At 33.9% G+C, this 19,975-nt stretch overlaps 1 protein-coding gene across 3 annotated transcripts in view; it reads right to left on the bottom strand.

The window, feature by feature from the left end:
• Positions 1 to 19,975, bottom strand: part of l(2)gl (LLGL domain-containing protein l(2)gl) — a 48,753-nt gene that overhangs the window by 15,017 nt on the left and 13,761 nt on the right. For all 3 annotated transcript variants that reach the window (XM_090104380.1, XM_090104381.1, XM_090104379.1), the window contains exons 3-13: positions 5,479 to 5,656; positions 5,027 to 5,273; positions 4,605 to 4,792; positions 4,074 to 4,253; positions 3,736 to 3,824; positions 3,422 to 3,541; positions 2,726 to 2,888; positions 2,168 to 2,357; positions 729 to 846; positions 350 to 451; positions 53 to 157 (exon numbers count right to left, since the gene is read on the bottom strand). In XM_090104380.1, the coding sequence (XP_089960506.1) occupies positions 53 to 157; positions 350 to 451; positions 729 to 846; positions 2,168 to 2,357; positions 2,726 to 2,888; positions 3,422 to 3,541; positions 3,736 to 3,824; positions 4,074 to 4,253; positions 4,605 to 4,792; positions 5,027 to 5,273; positions 5,479 to 5,656 (1,680 nt within the window). The remainder of the gene's footprint in view (positions 1 to 52; positions 158 to 349; positions 452 to 728; positions 847 to 2,167; positions 2,358 to 2,725; positions 2,889 to 3,421; positions 3,542 to 3,735; positions 3,825 to 4,073; positions 4,254 to 4,604; positions 4,793 to 5,026; positions 5,274 to 5,478; positions 5,657 to 19,975) is intronic.

Below are 19,975 nucleotides of genomic sequence, written 5' to 3'. Positions count from 1 at the left end.
ACAATATTATTTTGTACTACAAACATTAAGATGAAAAAAAATTACATCTCACCTGATAACCTTGTGGGAAGGATAGTGCTCCAGAGCGGAGAGTCAACTGGTCATGACCCTTCCACACGAAGCCGTCGCGATCCGACACTATGTTTACTGATATTGACTGTGAAATTAGAAATATTCAATATTATTTCATGATTATACACATAAAAATAAAATTTAAACTTCTTTTAATTCATTACTATTAAAATCACTTAAATTTCTATTTGGGTGTTAGCGTTGCCCTGTAACACAAAGGGCTCATAGAAAAAATAGTGTCAATCACTTTGAGAAAATAAAAATAAAGGTATTATACCTTAACTTCAGCAGTAGTGGGGGAGTTTTTCAAGCTAGCAATAACGATGTGTCCAGCCGCGCCTCCGATAGTCAGCATCCCCGATAGCGGACAAAGAATTACCTGTAAACGAAAATAATATATCAGATTTCTCAAAAAGGAAGATAAATAAATTGTAACAATGATGGAGCTTTTACACAAATAATGTGTGAGGATGTGTAGTAGCCAGGAATGTGTTTGTAAATAACCAATAGTATCGCTTTAAACGTTAAACGCTTCAAAATTCAAACTAAATGAAGCGATATGATTGGTTCAAAAACACATACCTCGCACATTATTGGCGGAAATGCACCCTAAAGGAGGATTCTTAAATCATGTATGAATAAAAAATATATCTTACTCGCTTCACAGCTAGTCGTGGGTCGTCACTGTACGGATCGAATGTACCAACTCTTCTAAAGGGCGGCCATTCTTCTTCCTCATTCTGACTATCGTTGTTCTCGCCAATTTCTTCGCCACTATACATTACATATTAAATTAAACACATCATATAAGGTGTTTTAATCTTTTTATTACTATAATTCGATATTCTTTTTGCGGGTTAGACAGTGAATACAATTAGAGTTATTATTTAATTCGAGGCATTATTTCACTACTAAAATGTAGTAACAAATAAAACCAAGCATTGTGAAAAGCGAATTATAAGCTGGTGACATGTTTTAGGAACGATTATACAATTTAGTATAAATTATTGCAGCTAAACACATTTTTTTACCTTGCAGTCGATCTTTTCAGTCCACTTGAAGCAAGCGATAAAAAGCATAATAATGTTAGCTGATATTAGTATAAGAATTCAACAAGCAATATCAATATGTATATGTAATGAGTGCAAATAATTGTACCTAGCGAGTAAATATTATGTTTTATGATGGCTACAATAATCGTGTAGGCGGCAAGACACCTAATAGGACCGAAATCAAAACAAATATAAAGATAATATTTTTATAATAATAAAATAAAATTAAAAGATCTTTCTCCCCATTTTCTACTATTTCGTCAATATTTAAGTAAATGTAATGAAATGCGAATATATTTATTTAATGAATGAATAGATTTATCATGAGTACCAAATAATGTAAGTGAACCATGCACCTTTTTTTTTGTAAGTGGGGAAATCTTGCAACCCACGGCCTCCGGGGAAGAGGCCATGGGTTATGACGGATTTCTACCGACCAAAACCCCACTGTGTTCCGTCAACCCGCATCAACGACAGGGCCACGGGTATAGGTAGAATTCGTTCGTGACCCCAAAGTGAACCATGCACCTAAATGTTATGAACTACCCAATTACTAAAATAAAAAAGCTAGTTTTGATTGTTGGAAGTGTTATGTTGTTACAGAATGATATCAGTCACTATTTGAATATGAATTCAATTGGAACATATTTGAATGTAAGGAATGTTCGTATTAGTCAAAGTTAATAAAATACAGCACAAGTTACTAGAAATTCGCTTAACATTTATAGTGTCTACTTATACAATCATAAATGAATTAAAGAAGCTTATTCTAAACACCAAAATATATTCAAGCTTATATTCAATCTTAATCTTAAATACTATTTATAAAGGCGAAAGTTTGTAAGTATGGATGTATGGATGTTTGTTACTCTTTCACGTAAAAACTACTGAACCGATTACAATGAAATTTAGCACACATATAGAGGGTAACTTGGATTAACACATAGGATAGGTTTTATCCCGGAAATCCCACGGGAACGGGAACTATGCGGGTTTTCCTTTGAAAACGCGGGCGAAGCCGCGGACGGAAATCTAGTACTAACCTAAAAAGATGCGAAGTGGTGTACTTATACAGCGGTGTCATCACAACGCCGCTCACATCCCAGAACCGTATGGATCCGTCCTCATGCCCTGTGAGTAGTATCTGCCGCTCGGCTGCGTCTGTTGATTCTATCTCACCGCCCGATATCGGCCACGGACTGTCTGAATAGACGTCCTCTATTTGTTTTTCACCTGAAATTTATCATTTGTGAATATTTTGGATCAATAAAAACAATGCGATGTAAGTACATAATTATGACACGGCATAATTAATTGTTTGTTTTATATGTAAGTATAATTCACTAAATTTCACAAAAATTCAATAATTAAATAAGCAAATTTTAATTAAAAAAAAAAATTGTCATGAATATAAAAACTAAAAATAATCTATAATAATTTCAAAATTCTACGATTTATGACTCATTTGCAACAAAATCGTGTATTCGATTGATCAATAACAATATCAACCAATGTAATGCAACACAAAATTTAGTACTTTAAGTGTTACTTTCCTAATAATAGAGATCTTATATAGAAATAAAAAACATTAAAAATCTCACCAGCAGCAACAATATTATCATATACTGTGTCAGCGACATTATCCACTAGATACGCAGTGGTGATTGCGCTCGCGTGTATAGACACCAAGTAGGGTAGTTTGAGCGGCCGCCATTTTGCGTCGCACAGGTCTATTACCACTAACTCTTCTTCTACTAGGACCACCTGGAAAATATCATGTGAATTTATTAAATCCTCATTATTTTTACATGTTTTATAGTATTTTGTGTAGAATTTTTTTATAACATGATCTCACGCATTTGTAATTTCTATTAAACGTTTTTTTAATAACAACGTTAGGAAATTACACCAATAAAGTAAATAAACAATGTACATTTTCACTTCAATTCAAGCAGCTAGAGCTAATCCAATTACAATGTTTTATAATGTTTATTGTTTATTTTGGTCCTGTTTGACTCATATTTTGGTATGTAAGTATGTTTTTTATGACAAAAGTGGGTGTTGTCGTTGGACGCTTTGCAGTAGTAGCGCAGCGGGAGTCAGCAGCCGCTCCCGTGCAGTGGCGTTTTTTTTGTTATGGCAAGAAGATATAACTATTCGCCAGTATCAAGTATGTTAAAAGATATAGAAACTCTGACTACGAAAAGAAAATTTAAAAAAAGCAACAGTGGCCTTGTCTACACCAAACTCAATGCGCATGTCTATATCTATGAATATGTCATTGTCTATGCCCTTACCAGTGCGGCGGCAACTTGATTGACGCTCTGTAACTGCAGCGCGGCGGGCGTGGGCGGTCGCTCCTCTTGTAGCGGCGCGCCGTCCGGCGGCACCGGTGTTGTTGTGAAGAAATCTATCACCTGGGCGCGAAAAAAAATGTTTTATCATTCATTTTTATAAAAAAAGCCATTAATTTTTAATGATCGCGACGAATAAAAAAAGCGTTGGTGAGCTGGGATCTCATAAAATATAAAGTATAAAAAGTGGAAGGTATTAAAAATTTACTAACACAAACAAGCGATTATTTTGAAGAAACGTAATATATTATACTCACTCGACTTGTGAAATCGAAGGCGACATGCTTTTCACCCTGTTGTACTGTTACGGTGTATTTGTCCGAATACGACGCTCGCGGCATGCCACCTGTAAAAGAAATAAGATACATAATTATTATAAACATTAAAAAAATATCAAATTCTTCTAAACTTACTGAATCAAAATAACATTTAAATCTAATCTAATTCAGTGTACTTGGTTCTAAATTAGGTGAACATCAAAAACAATTTTTATGCTTTCATTCCTTCTTTGCATTGAGCATTGGAACCGCCGTTGTGAGAGGAAGTTTTATCTCTATTAAAAACTTAAAATAGCTAAGCCAATAATAAAGCTTACCTGCATATATAGTGACCTCCTCGCCGTCGACACTAGTCCTGTTCAGTATCTTAGTGATCGCTTTACACGGGTACGGCCCGTATGGAGTGACGGGTTCTTTTAGAGGTCTGTCTGACGATGCACCGGCCACTTCCCATGTTACGAAGGAACCGTCGTTATGAGATGAGGTGAAGTGTTCGCCTGCAATGTGAAGATGGGTTTTATATAAAAGGTGTAAGGCACATAGTGTTTGTAAATAATTAAAATGTCCTCTTTTACAAAGATAACTTTGCACGGTAATAATTGGAAATTTATTCAGTTATATTTACGGCGTCAGGTATCTGAATTTCCCGATGAATTTGATCCAGAGGTAGTTTATAATTTCAATTTACTATTTTTAATAAATACTTGGTTCAGTTTTTTTGTTTGCTTTATCATCTGAAAAATAAGTCGAAATCTAACCAAATCAACAAGAAGCTGCTCCTACTTTTCCAATTTTATTTACTTCATACACTAGCGTTGCACGACATAAAATAGGACCGAAAACAATACCTTCATCGTTCCAACAAAGGCTCTCCAGTTGCTGATTGGACACAAACGTGTGCGTGGGCGTGGTCGTCTGTCTGTCCCATAGAACTACGAGCCCACGGTTATATCCTATCAGGATCCGAGTGGGGACTTTTGGGTGTTCGCATATCGATTCCACCGCACCGGGATTCACTTTGAAATCTTCTGGGCAGCTGGAAATTTGATGTATGAAATTAGAGAAATGGAACAATTAAGTTGAAATTATTAGTTACGTCTATAGTGGACAGTTAAATTGCAATTGTCATAATTATCATTGAACTACTTTAGTTAATTTCAAAGGGACAAGTCAATCTTTGCCATCCATTTATTGGTGCTTTTTTGCAACAGTTTTACCATCTCTAAAAAAACTATGTATTTACATATTATTATAATAATTAAAAACTCACTTTTGCATAACAACATCCTGATATATGACATCCTCGCTCATTGTGAATGTGTTGGCGTCCAATGTGTAAATGTTTCCCCCCTCTGTACCGAGCAGGAGGTTCTTTCCAGATGATTCCATACATAGTGCTGAAATCTTTTTGTTCTTGCCTTCGAACGCGTGGTTCTTGAGTTCTACCAGTGATTTTTCCGTGATCTCCCATAAATGGAGACTATTGTCGTCACATAGTGATATTAAACGGCCAGTGCCTGTAAATATGTTGAATTTAGCTTAAACTATTGCTACTAAAAATAAACTTATGACAAGTCAACATTTTAGCATTAAATCGTGCCAAAAATTTACATAGAATTTACACATTTACCATAAATTATTTTGTTCTTTTTCTGGGAGTTTGTGTACTGACCGTACGGCCTGATCAACTCTCCATTTTATTATGAATTTTGTAGATCTTACCGGGTATAAAATGTATCTGCGTGACCGCCGCATCTGGGTTTGTGTGCTGACCGTACAGCTCGACACCTGGCCGGCCGTACACTTTGATCGCGCCCGTCGCCGTACCGATAGCGGATAGCCTGAGGAGAGGGTCCCAGGCGAGCGCTGACGCTCTGTGTGGAAAGCCATGTTGTACTGTCTGCAAAGAAAATTAAATAATAAATAAAATATCATAAAATATATTTCATAATAATATGATATCGCTTGGATGGAAGATTATGTAAAGCTTATCAGAGCCAGTACATGAATTACTGTAGAAGATAACTTTAACGTACTATAACTACATCGTAAAGGTTATTTAGAGCAGTACCTACTTATTAACATATTTTTTGTATGCCTATTGAACAAGTAAAATATCTGTGAAAAAAATTCATTCCGAATTTAGAATAACAAAATAAGAATTCCCAATACATGAATCATAAAAAACCACACCTTAAAATATCTGATAACATTGGCTCATACTACGTTTCGCAACTAGAAAATTAATATAACACAAATAAATAAAGTACTTATAGTACAATACTAACTGATAATGAATAGTAATATTGGCGTAATTGAATGATAAATGTTGAGGATTGTTGCTAATTTGATACTTGTAAAGCAATACACGATGTTTATAACCACCTATAGTAGGTATATACCTATGACTCAAGCATATCTTACGCTGTACCACATGAGAATAATAATCAAATCCTGTATATGGGTATAACACTTTTTGACCATTGTTGTCTGCAGTATATTCACGTAATTACGGCTTGTGAATAATATCGTGCTTTTTTGTGAGCTGTACGTAACTGATCCCAATACCTAAATTGTAAAGTAGTATCTACTGCTATCACTGGGGCAATAACAAAGTTTTAAAACAAGGTTAGGATATACTTATGGTACCTACCTAGGTACAATACAATGCACAAATAGGTAACAATCAAAGCATTGTTTAGTTTACCTATATTTGCTTAAATTATAATCACGAGTGTTTGTAACGTTCAAGGATTTAGAAGCTTTTAATTTAATTTGATGTATGGCATTATATAGCTACAAACCGGTTCCTACAACTTATCACTAAATGATTGAATGAGTTACTATGAAAGCGATAATTTGTCTGACAGTTACAAATGAGTAATAAAACAAAACGTCATCGTTTCAAGACATCCATTAGCACACACAATGTAAATAGAGTGTTAACAAAGTCAGCGGCGGAAGAGTTTTTGTAAACATTTACCGCTATTCATTATTACTGTTATTGTTTTAATAATAAGCATTTCTGTGTGAAGAGTGTGCTGCGGATGTAGGTTAAGCCTTTATCCTTCGGACAAGAGAATTCAATTATAATTTCTTTTTTTTGACAGTATTTTTTTTCTTTTAGTATTTTTTTTTTAACTTCATTTAGGGCTGATTTTTCAATCCTTAGTTAAAACTTATTCGTCGAATAATGTATAAAACTACCATTTTAAAAACGTATTCTAATTGCCCGTATTTGACAGTTACGTGACATTTTAATATTATCGTGTAATACTTTATTGGACGGATAAGTTTTATCCAAGCATTGAAAAATCGGCCCTTATTTATGCCTTTTTATGCAGAAACAACGATTTCATTAAACATGGTTTAAAATTAGAACTATAATAGAGAAATAGGATTGAAAACAAACACATTAAAATGTAATCTAGACACCTAATTGTCGCGGCGCGGGCGTCGAGCGCGAGTTATTCTGCAGACAAATTCAATTACCAACATTACTAACCACTTGGACAATCGCCAGGGATTACGGATTTTCGTAATAAATGCACTTTCGCTTTCGCCCGTGAATGCAGTTTTAAACCGACCGTTTAAATTCCAGTTTCCTGGAAGCCTTACAATATTTATTTTGGCCAAAATATTAGTTGGCACTTTTAGATAATAAAATTTAAATTTATCAGAGTCGTAGCAAATAAATCAACATTTCTCGAGAACAACTGTCTGCAGTACCTACGTAATTCAGTTTAGTCAGTATCAACTGAATCAGTGCTTTGCTTGTAAATACATTCGTATTTACTTCGAGCATAATTAGTCTATCTATGTCGAGCATAACAACAAAACGTCCTTCGCAACATCAGCAAAAACAGCTCGTCAATACTACAATACAATGAAAGTGTTATGTCATCCCATAGCTAAGTGGAACGAACACAACCTCCGTGGGAATGCATGTATGTGCTCTTTTGTGTGACGTTACGTGACGTCTCCGAGGCATTCCGGGAATCTAATGTACCCGCTTGCATGTAATACACGGTTGAGTTTGGCGGTTTTTGTACGAAGAATCGAGACGAGACGAGACAGGACGCGATCTTTCTTTCAATATATTTAATTGATTCTTCATCCACAGGACGTAAAGCGATGTACTGGCTAAACTATAGCTCTTTAAAAGTGGTATTTAACATTAATTGGAGACCGCAGTTCCTGAGATTAACACGTTGAACCAGGTGGACAAATATTTCATATTTTAGATTGTAGATAATAGTTTCAAATGAATGTTAAACGGAAGCACAAACTTGCAACAAAGACGCCCAGTCTCAACAGACAACAATGGCATATTTAACGGCCCCTAAGATAATATTTATGGAAGAAAAGCAAAACAAAAACGATCTTCGAATATAATTCAATAACAACTAATACCGATAGGTTTATCTTAATTCTAAATTCCCGCAATACTAGGCCGCACGTGAACCCATGTGTACAATAAATGAATGTTAACGAGCTTTCTTTATCATAATTTGAGATGACCACACTGAACCTTTCCAACTTAATTACCTCATTCGGTACCATTTATTTCTTCAAAGCATACCTATTACGAAATAATTCTATATTTAATCATTTTATTTGATCTATCTGTTAAACTAAAACACGGAGTCCGAAAGATAAATTAACATACCTACTGCTTTTTATTTCCAAATTATGCACAAAACAATTGTCTAGGTATATATTACAGTATGATCTTTCTTAAATCAGAGAAAATCTTGATCCACACAACGATATAAGTGTATTTTGATTGCGATGAACCTTAATAACATATGTTTAGTCGGTTCTATCGTGAAAGTAGTTTTGGTATGTAACAATGGATTACAAAAGAATAAATTAGAAGCTAATAGCGGCCCACTGTGCCGATGTATGTCATGTAACCATACAACTACCATATAGGTAGGTATCAATTTCTTATTTCTAACTGTACTTGAAACAATAGTCGATTTATCAGCTGTCAAAAGCGCTGGAAACCAAAAGTACAGAAAAGTATGTCACAAATTGTTACATAAAAATAAATAATAATAAATAAGTTCCATATAGGTAGGTATCTTTTTTCTTATTTCTAACTTGAAACTATAGAGTCGATTTATTAGTCGTCAAAAGCGCAGGAAACCAAAAGTACTTACAGAAAAGTATGTCACAAATGGTTACCTACCTATTTAAGTTATTCTAAAGGCTAGACATTAGTCGCTAAATTGCTATGCTTATCACAATTCACCGTGTACATATATCAATTTAATCATGCATACGGAACTGAAACGAATTCCACGAGATAAATAAAAACAATTCACAAGAAAGAAATCTATACTAATATTATAAAGCTGAAGAGTTTGTTTGTTTGTTTGTTTGAACGCGCTAATCTCGGGAACTACTGGTCCGATTTGAAAAATTCTTTCGGTGTTAGATAGCCCATTTATCGAGGAAGGCTATATATCATCACGCTACGACCAACAGGGGTGGAGCCACGGGGGTGAAACCGCGCGGAGCAGCTAGTACCTTATAAAGGTGATAATTAGATATTTGAATTCACTATTTTTAATTGGATTTAATTCACTTTTTTACAAATTCTTTAAAATATACCAGCTATAATAAATTAATAATTCAAGTACATATGTATGTATTATAAGAAACGTACAACTTATTCAATAACAACTATCACCAATTGAGTATTTGAATAAAAAAAATTTATTGATTTTTTTTACGTATTTTGAAACTTTATTATTAATAATATTGATATTTAATGCAAATAACTTCAAAAAAATTTTTTTCCGTTAATTATAAGCAATTAAAAATTGATGAAATTTAAGTTAGAATCACGTGACTACAAACGCGCCATGACTGGTCACCACAGTTGTGACGTCATAATGTTATAGCTATTAACTGCAGTACATAGCGTTTACGGCTATTACACGTGACTAGACATTAGACAATAATATTGAAAGTTTAGCAATAAAGTACGATTTGTTAGTTGGTTCCGAATTAGTTAGTTAGTTACGAATAATATTCTTGATGTTGATATATTTATGATCACCGATTATTGTTAGGAGTTGCCTTTGTAGTATTCGTACATAATGGTACAAAACGATAACTTTTGAGGTTCGCCATTTTTAATATAAATTTAAATAATATAATTAACAATTAATATAATTAACTAGCGGTCCGCCCCGGCTTCGCCCGTGGTACATGTTTACGTTTTCTCTACATAAGAACTATCCTCGTACTTCAAGGAATATAATAAAAAAAGAATTATCGAAATCGGTTCAGTCGTTCTCGAGTTATGCGCTTACCAACACATTTTGCGATTCATTTTTATATAATTAATATGTAATTTAATAATGACAACAAAATTAAATAGATCAAAACACTGTATTTATTATTAACACGCTTTTATTAGCTTCACCTGTATGTTTGTATGGAACCGACTCCTTTCGAAGTTTCGACTCTATTTTGACCCACTTAAAACCGATGGATTTTGTTAAAATTTTGAACACTTATCAAGGTCCGATGACAATACAATAATATCATAAATTTATCCTGATAAGGATCGCCAGGATCAGCTTAAAACATATGTTTGTATGTAACCAATTCTCCTTTCGATTCGATTTAGACCCACTATAAACCGACGGATTTAATTTAAATTTTGTATACTTATAACAACCCGGTAACAATACAATAATTTCATGAATTTATCTTATTATTCCGTTAAGTTTTTCAAACTATATTTATTTTTCTATCAACTGCAATGAGTGAAAACTAACATTATGACGTCACACGCGCTCGGGTGACGCTTCGGGAGTTATCGGCGTGTCTTCGGTACTGGATTCAAAGACTAATTTTTATTTTGAAATAACTTTTGAATTATTGCAAAAAAAATAAAAATAAAAACAGTTTTGTTATAAAACTAATATATAATCTTTCCATTTATCACAAAAAAAAATTTAATTCAAATACTCAATTCCATAAACATTCTGTAAAGAAAGATCTCCACAAAACGTACCGGTACCGTTATTTCATCCAAAGAAACGTGCAAACGATTTCGATACCAATACAAACAATGATTTCATGAACTCAGGGGTCAAATTCGCTTGCACTTGCATAAACTATTTTAGATGAATGAAGAATACAAAACTACCGCTCTACTCAGTGTTGATCGTAAAATCGACTGTAAAAATAATTAATTACCTTACCAAACAACTTAAACAGCAACATACAGTAAATCAAAAAGTTCTGTGCAAAACGCAAACATACAAATCTCATTCCTTTAATACGAATCTAACGAACCTATTTTACATGCTGGGAATAATTATCGCATACAGTAAATGTCATTTAATTGTTATAACAGTAAGAAAATACAAAAATCACAAAACACAAAAAACACTTTGCCACACATCGTCACTAAGATCACAGTCACATCCAATGAAACAGTTCCAATTCCCTACAACGGTACACAAAAAACTTCTTACCATATTATTGAAACTTCTAAAAACGACCATAATATTGAAATACAGAAATTTCTACAAAACTGAGTTACATCTTAGTGGTCTAGTAACAAACGAGGTCTATAAAGAACTGGCTCGGTAACTTTTTTCGGTCTACTTCGGACACCTTTATTATGATGGACTTATAATTAAAACATATACTTTGATGATTTAGATTAGCGTGCGAGTTTCACCTGGTTATTAACGTAAAACATTTTTGTGACCGGAAAAGCTGACTCTAAACATAGATAAAAAAACACGAAACAGCGAATTTAATATGTTGAATCGTTTTTATGAATTGTAGAGTTCCTATATTTATTTTACTGATATGACCGTTTTATGAATATGTACATATTGGAAAGTTTTTTTCAAGTTTCTATAAATTTAACTAGTCTGCCTAAAACTTGAAATACTGAGGCTATTTACCTAATCACATTAAATTGAACCTAGCCCAATAAATAACATTGGGGTAGGTATCCAACCAGGTTTTACAACCCACAATATTACAGTGGGCAAATAAAATACGCTACAATCTGTCATTTACTTCCACCATCACGTAAACAAATTCACACGAGCCCCGCTAACATATAACATAATGAGATAAATGCAAATAATCACGTTCATTCATATTCATATAGAATTTAATCAATGTTGCTGACCGTCAATTATATTTACGAAGTATTTACGCGTCATCCGGTCACTATTAGCATTAGCCAGTGATTTAATTATGAACAATGTGTCATGTTTAGCGTGAATAAGTGCAATAACCGTGGCAGTGGTTATTTTGTAGTGTGCTAATGTTAATCCCGAATACAGAATAAATTCGCATCAATTCATTATTGTGTCATTATGATAATGAAGTGTGAGTGCATGCAGTGCGTACCTACTGCGTGCGAACTAGGTGTGATTTAAATTATGATAGATGTTTTTTCATATTTTATTTGAAAACATTTATTTTTACTCTATCTGAATGAGTTTAACATTGATTTGGATTTTGTATTATTTTTAAGAAAATTCTCATCAATATCAAAATTTTTAAATAACATCATTGCCATTTCGCAATAACACCATAACTATCAACTATTCTTGAAAATAACAGTAATTCCTGAACTATCCACATTACAAACGCGTGTAACATTTCCCTAAGGGCGAACAAAATTCGATAGCATCGCTGTGGCCTGTGACGTCACTAGCCACAAATACGCCCAGCGACGGACAGCAGAAGCAGTTCACCTATCACGATTACATCATTTAATAGTGCCCATTATAATAGCGAATTCTCGTAAATTGCACCGCTCCGTCGCCCACGGCGCGTGATGTCACTGCTACAAGCAGCTATATCACAAGTCACAACTATACTTTCCTTGCCAGATGACATCACTATATTATGCTAACAATTGTCCGGTTACTGCGAGGAATTACTCTTGTTTAATTTGTTTATTGCTCGATGTGTAGGCTATTCAAGGTCTCGCGGAGGCTATTTGTGGTGGACGTTCCGAATATCGTTTGCCTTCATTTAGATTTCTTAGGAAACTGGACATGTTATGCGACATGCTAAAGTGATGAATCAATACGTAATATTTACTTTAAAGCAAAAATACCTTCTATAAAAGGGATATCAAACCAAATTTTGTAACATCATAACATTAAAAGGGGATGTTAAGAAAAACGACGTGAAAAATAAAAGTAAACAAGGATTGCTTTTATTTTGTCGGCTCGTTTTCCTCCCTACATTTTATACGAAATACGAGCCCAATTAGGGGACTTATGAGGCTTCAGAGGGAACACTCGTTACATTTTTTGTTTGGCATTTGGTACTTACTAAAAATTTAATAAAAGTACTGAATATTGAGAATTTTTTGTGACATGGCGAATCTTTAAAGTACAAATTGTCTGCTTGTAATTTTTAAAATTCTTGAAGACTCGTACTCTTCTGTTCGAGTTCTGCCCAGGCCAAACTAGCTAAAAAGCAAAGAATCTACCAGCTAAAAATCTACCATTCCATATAATTTTACGTATAACCCACTCATATGGCCATTCGCAGTCATCACGCGCGAGGTGTGACAGGGCTTCCTGCGCGACTTCCGGCCACCAGCCTATTGTGATGGCTGCGCACAGCACAGCGCATCGGACGTGATATACCGTCAATGCTATGCTGATTCGAGATTAGACGTATTATTGAGTGTACAAACTGCGAATGTATTGCTAATCCATGTGTATGTGTGCCATGTGTGATGACTGATGATTAAAAAAAATCGTCTTATAAAGTCCTTTTTGTTCAGTTGATTTGAAACTTTGGGAACATTAATTACATTTTATTAAGAACAATTAAAATTTTCCTGCTTTTTACTATCTTGAACAAAAAACTAAAAAATTACACAGATTGGTGGCTTTATTAATAATTTATTATATTATGTAGTTACACTTGAGTACACTTGGTTAGCACATGCAAAGTAAATGCTTTTTGATATGATTTTGGTTGCATGTTTGGTTAAAATATAGCAATCACGTCCGCAATGTTCTCATCGTGTTTCTTATTAGATAAATACATTTTTATTCTAACACCTCTTTAAATAATCCCACGGTAACTATCATTGGCGCTAGCACTTATCCTCTAATGTCAGATAAACCAGCACATACACAATCCAAGCCATATACGGGGACCAATCGCAGCAATTTCCTCTTGGTTATTGACACAACGATTGTACCCACTATTCATAGTACATTGCGGGCGCTGAGTCACTCATAACTGGCCATTACATAAAAACGGCAATGTAAGCAATAAATCAAACTAGGTAGAAAATTACACTGCATTTGCATTAGGTATAGCCAATCTGGCGCCAGTTAGGTATTCGTAATTGTGTGAAGGCATTGATTGAGATATTCTTTTGCTGCGGAAAAATCAAGATGACATATAATGATGGGGAAATCGTTGTGAACCGTGGATAAATAATACTGTAAAAAATAGTTTGATGTGATTATTGCATTTTTTTACAGTTATGTTTTCTGTTATTTAATCAATTGAATTAGATATTATGCTAAAACATTTATCCAATAGTTAAAAAACTTTAGATAGAAAAAAAAAATTATTCTCCAGCACAAAAACAAAATGAGAAAGCAATTTTTAAATTGTTTCAACTAAGTAAATTTTTCTAAGGATGCATTTTTACATAGATAAATCAGAAAAGATGTCCCTTTACGTATACTACGAATGTTTATAAATGTTGATGTTGTCTATAACGACCTAGCACCAATTAAGTAAACGATTTAACGTGGTATAAAAACTAATAAACCGGTAATATCACCGTGAGAACATTGCTGAGGGACACTATTATGGTTACGATGTTGGATATCAACACTATTTATATAATAAAACTAGCTTTAAACCCGCGACTTGGCTGCGCGTAATTCCGCCATAAAAAGTTGCATCTGTCAATCATCTACTTATAGTAAGCAGCGTGGCGCAGCTACTTTTGAGAAAATCACATTAATCTGATCATCGTAGTTACGTGGTTAAAGAAAATGTCACTGACAACACACATTAGCTTTCATAGTAAAGTTTACAAAGCTATAGAGGAAAGTTAATTTTTGGTAGGCAAATTTTCAGTAATTAAATGACGTAACTCAAATTGTTTAAAAGTTTGATTTTGATAACAATATCCTAAAAAAGCGAATTGCTATAACGGTGATAAAAATTTAACAAAGAGAAGTTCTTTGAATCTAGTAATTGCAGACGCTCTTCTAGTTATGGAGAAATTTGTGATCTTAGCAGAGATCTCTAAATGTCAACTGAAAGTCATGCAACAAATTAACCTTTACTAGTAACTGGAAGTTCGATTTATCATTCCACAGTCCACTTTATCCGAACAATTATTGTGTCCTCCATCTTCATTTTTCTCACAACGAAACACGAATTAATGCATTGTAAGCAGTAAGACCAATATTGTTTTTCGTCCATTTTTGACCTCGTTATTGAGCTTTTGATATCAATTTCTTCTTTGAAATCTATTTTATTTTACTTTATTTACTTTTGAAGGTCTTATCTAAAACCATTATAATTATAAAACCATTCTATCGAAATCTTGATGCTATCATATTAACCTAATCCCTAGAACATGATAGAATTTTCAGAAAAACTTTTCAATGGCAAATAAAGAACAAGGCAATTGGACACACATAACTGCGAATAGTCTCCGTGTCGATCAACACGTACCATTCAGTCACTTATCGCATAATCATTTCACTTTACTTACTCTGATTCATACTTTAGATAGCTTACGAATTACGATACATCCAGAATACTGTAAGATTAATCATATCGTAAAAACTGCTATAGCTCGAGGTTTATCGAGATTCTGCAAACTTCACTGCCAATAAACGTTAAGAAGCTCATTAATCATAAATCAGGTTCGTGATTCATTCACTTGAAATAATTAGCATTATTTACACCACGATTTAATAAGATATCCATATTGATTATACATTGACGGGTCGACAGGGAAAATATACGAGATGTTCGTTTGTTTATTTAAAATTGTCAATGTAAGGCTTAGTAATAAACGTCATAGATATGTTCGTAAATAGTGCGAGGCACGCGCCCGATTGTGAAGGCATGCGCATGAGTCACAATGCCGGTTAAATACCAATTTGGCATGTTCTTTTCGTATAATGAACTTGACAGACAGTTTCCCTTAATTGCAAGAAAATTACTATAGCTATCAGACAGTAAGTATATTTTTGAATATGCATTTAAATGTGATATGGTTTGTCGTGACTAATAAGGGCATTTCTAAGCCAGGAAAATAATTTTAGAAGTATTCCTTCCAAAAATCATTTCATATGTATAATGAGGTGATGGAATTTAAGGTTGATAATTGCATATTTATAACTACCTACTAATAAAAATCTATGCTTGATAAATAATATCCAAAAACATCATTATTATCAAAATTAAACAATAACAAGCAAACACAAAAACTGTAAACACGTACAAAGCCAAGCATTCATTGAAGCGTCGAAACAATGGAATGTTTGAGGCCGTCGCCAGCAGCCGGAGTACCGTTGGATCAAACCTCCATCTCATTATACCGAACGCATCGTGAACCCTTTGACGAGACAACCTTTACTTTTAGACCGCGTTTCGCATCTCACGTACCTACGATGTGAAGTGCCGTTCACATTCCTGTGCGGATAAAAATCTGTATATGTACACATTTGTTAATGTAGTAGTAGATTGTAAAAGGTTTAATTTAATGTTTTATGCATTTGTTGGTGATTCGTGTTTTGTGGGGAATCAAATAATTTTTCATATTATGATCAGGAGTATACAATGATGTCTTAAAGCAGTCTTATTTCCAGTGTAGAAAATAGTCAATCTGTATAGGTTATCTAGCGCCATCACTTTAATACGCTGGAAATAACACTTCTTTAGCCTTTAAAACTACCATGATGCAATGAACAATCAAATCTGAATTTTAACGTTACAAAGCTTTATTCATTGTGTTAAAACCTAAATCCAACAAAGCAGTTGCTATCAACCTTATTTGATCATCTCGTTCACTGGTTCGTGTTAACATACCAACCAGTAATTCAGTGTTCATTCCTCACTTTAGACCATTGTCAATTGTGTTAGAAACAAATATCAAAGGATTTCATATTATGAGAGGTATGAAACATGTAGACGATATAATGTTTTCTTTAAATATAGCTTAGAAAATCGATGAGAGACTATCGCCTGACCTGGCGCTTTGCATGTTTGCTGTAATGACGATATACGATAGTCAAACCAGTTTTAAACTGTACTTAAATTCAGCTTTGATTATGCATTCGACATACGTGGATATTGTATACTTAAGCATTCATTGTTGAGAAGTAAGAAGTCTTGAGCCATCTCTTTTCTTTCACATTAACAAATAAATTAAGAATGTGAATTAAATGTACAGCATGATCTCGTATAATGTACCACGAAAGATTAGACAGCTGAAATAAACCTATATATTTAAAGTACATAATACTATATAATTTATGTAACTGAAATACTACACCAAAGTTTATCTATATGAATTACGACATAATATGAGTATTGAGTATATCTACAGCACTATTCCAAGATTTGCATTATGTCGAATTAATAATGCGACGGAATAATGTAAACGATTCTGTCTTCACGGACATACCTAATAGTCCATTGAATGAATCCCTCCAAGGGGGGTCTAGAGTGCGTGAGTTAGTAACGTAAGATGTTTCTTCGGAAACATGTCAAGAGTCCCTAGGTAATAAACATACTAAAACCCCGGGCCACTAGGAGGACCCCGGAGTGGGGGGAGGGGGGAAATGGGTCCATTTTTTCATTTTTCGCTTAAATCTCAAAAACGGTACATGTTAGAGAAAAACTTTCAAGGAAAAGTTGAAAGGCCATATAATTATCTACAAGTTGTACCTGAATCATTTTTTCCTATATCCTACCGTTTCTGAGTTATACGCAGTAAAACATGATTTTGGCTCAAACAATTTCCACATCAATCGATCAAAAAATATTTCTTTCTTCCAAAAAACTCAAATGTGCAACTTGTGACCGGTACTGATAGATTGCTCTTAATTAGGTCTATACTTGGTAAAATAAACACATTCCTCCATGGAAGCCTTTAGGAGGAATCGATTGTCAAAATACTATATTAGGGCAGTTTGAGTTACTGAACTTGATCTTTTTATTTTTTTCTTCCATAAAACTCAAAAGTGCAACTTGTGACCGGTACAGATAGATTGCTCATAATTAGGTCTATCATTGCTAAAAATACCAGATTCCACCACGGAGGCGTTTACGGGGAATTGAATTTTATCAGGGTTGTTACGATACATGAACTTTTTATTTTATTTCTTCCAAAAAGCTCAAAAGTGCAACTTGTGACCGGTACAGATAGATTGCTCATAATTAGGTCTATCATTGATAAAAATACCAGCTTCCACCATGGAGGCGTTTACGGGGAATTGAATTTTGTTAGGGTAGTTAGTTAAAAAGTTCATGTATCGTAACCACCCTAATAAAATTCAATACCTCCTAAACGCCTCCATGGTGGAATCTGGTTTTTTTATCAATGATAGACCTAATTATGAGCAATCTATCGGTACTGGTCACAAGTTGCACTTTTGAGTTTTTTTGGAAGAAAAAAAATAAAAAGTTCAAGTATCGTATCTACCCTAATAAAATTCAATTCCCCGTAAACGCCTCCGTGATGGAATCTAGTATTTTTATCAATGATAGACCTTCTTATGAGCAATCTATCTGTACCGGTCACAAGTTGCACGTTTGAGTTTTTTGGAAGAAAAAAATAAAAAGATCAAGTTCAGTAACTCAAACTACCCTAATATAGTATTTTGACAATCGATTCCTCCTAAAGGCTTCCATGGAGGAATGTGTTTATTTTACCAATTATAGACCTAATTAAGAGCAATCTAACAGTACCGGTCACAAGTTGCACTTTTGAGTTTTTTGGGAGAAAAAAATAAAAAGATCTAGTTCAGTAACTCAAACTACCCTAATATAGTATTTTGACAATCGATTCCTCCTAAAGGCTTCCATGGAGGAATGTGTTTATTTTACCAATTATAGACCTAATTAAGAGCAATCTATCAGTATCGGTCACAAGTTGCACTTTTGAGTTTTTTTGGAGAAAAAAAATAAAAAGTTCAAGTATCGTAACTACCCTAATAAAATTCAATTCCGCGTAAACGCCTCCGTGATGGAATCTAGTATTTTTATCAATGATAGACCTTCTTATGAGCAATCTATCTGTACCGGTCACAAGTTGCACGTTTGAGTTTTTTGGAAGAAAAAAATAAAAAGATCAAGTTCAGTAACTCAAACTACCCTAATATAGTATTTTGACAATCGATTCCTCCTAAAGGCTTCCATGGAGGAATGTGTTTATTTTACCAATTATAGACCTAATTAAGAGCAATCTAACAGTACCGGTCACAAGTTGCACTTTTGAGTTTTTTGGGAGAAAAAAATAAAAAGATCTAGTTCAGTAACTCAAACTACCCTAATATAGTATTTTGACAATCGATTCCTCCTAAAGGCTTCCATGGAGGAATGTGTTTATTTTACCAATTATAGACCTAATTAAGAGCAATCTATCAGTATCGGTCACAAGTTGCACTTTTGAGTTTTTTTGGAGAAAAAAAATAAAAAGTTCAAGTATCGTAACTACCCTAATAAAATTCAATTCCGCGTAAACGCCTCCGTGGTGGAATCTGGTATTTTTATCAATGATAGACCCAATTATAAGCAATTTATCTGTACCGGTCACAAGTTGCACTTTTGAGTTTTTTGGAAGAAAAAAATAAAAAGATCAAGTTCAGTAACTCAAACTACCATAATATAATATTTTGACAATCGATTCCTCCTAAAGGCTTCCATGGAGAAATGTGTTTATTTTACCAATTATAGACCTAATTAAGAGCAATCTATCAGTACCGGTCACAAGTTGCACATTTGAGTTTTTTGGAAGAAAGAAATATTTTTTGATCGATTGATGTGGAAATTGTTTGAGCCAAAATCATGTTTTACTACGTATAACTCAGAAACGGTAGGATATAGGAAAAAATGATTCAGGTACAACTTGTAGATAATTTTATGGCCTTTCAACTTTTCCTTGAAAGTTTTTCTCTAACATGTACCGTTATTGAGATTTAAGCGAAAA

This window comes from Colias eurytheme, chromosome 8 (genome assembly GCF_061535395.1).
Source record: "Colias eurytheme isolate Ceu_HAF_F1 chromosome 8, ilColEury1 Martin Lab GWU primary, whole genome shotgun sequence".
In the NCBI taxonomy this organism is placed as follows: domain Eukaryota; kingdom Metazoa; phylum Arthropoda; class Insecta; order Lepidoptera; family Pieridae; genus Colias; species Colias eurytheme.
The sequence above is the reverse complement of the archived record's forward strand: the minus strand, read 5'-3'. Positions and strand labels throughout refer to the sequence as shown.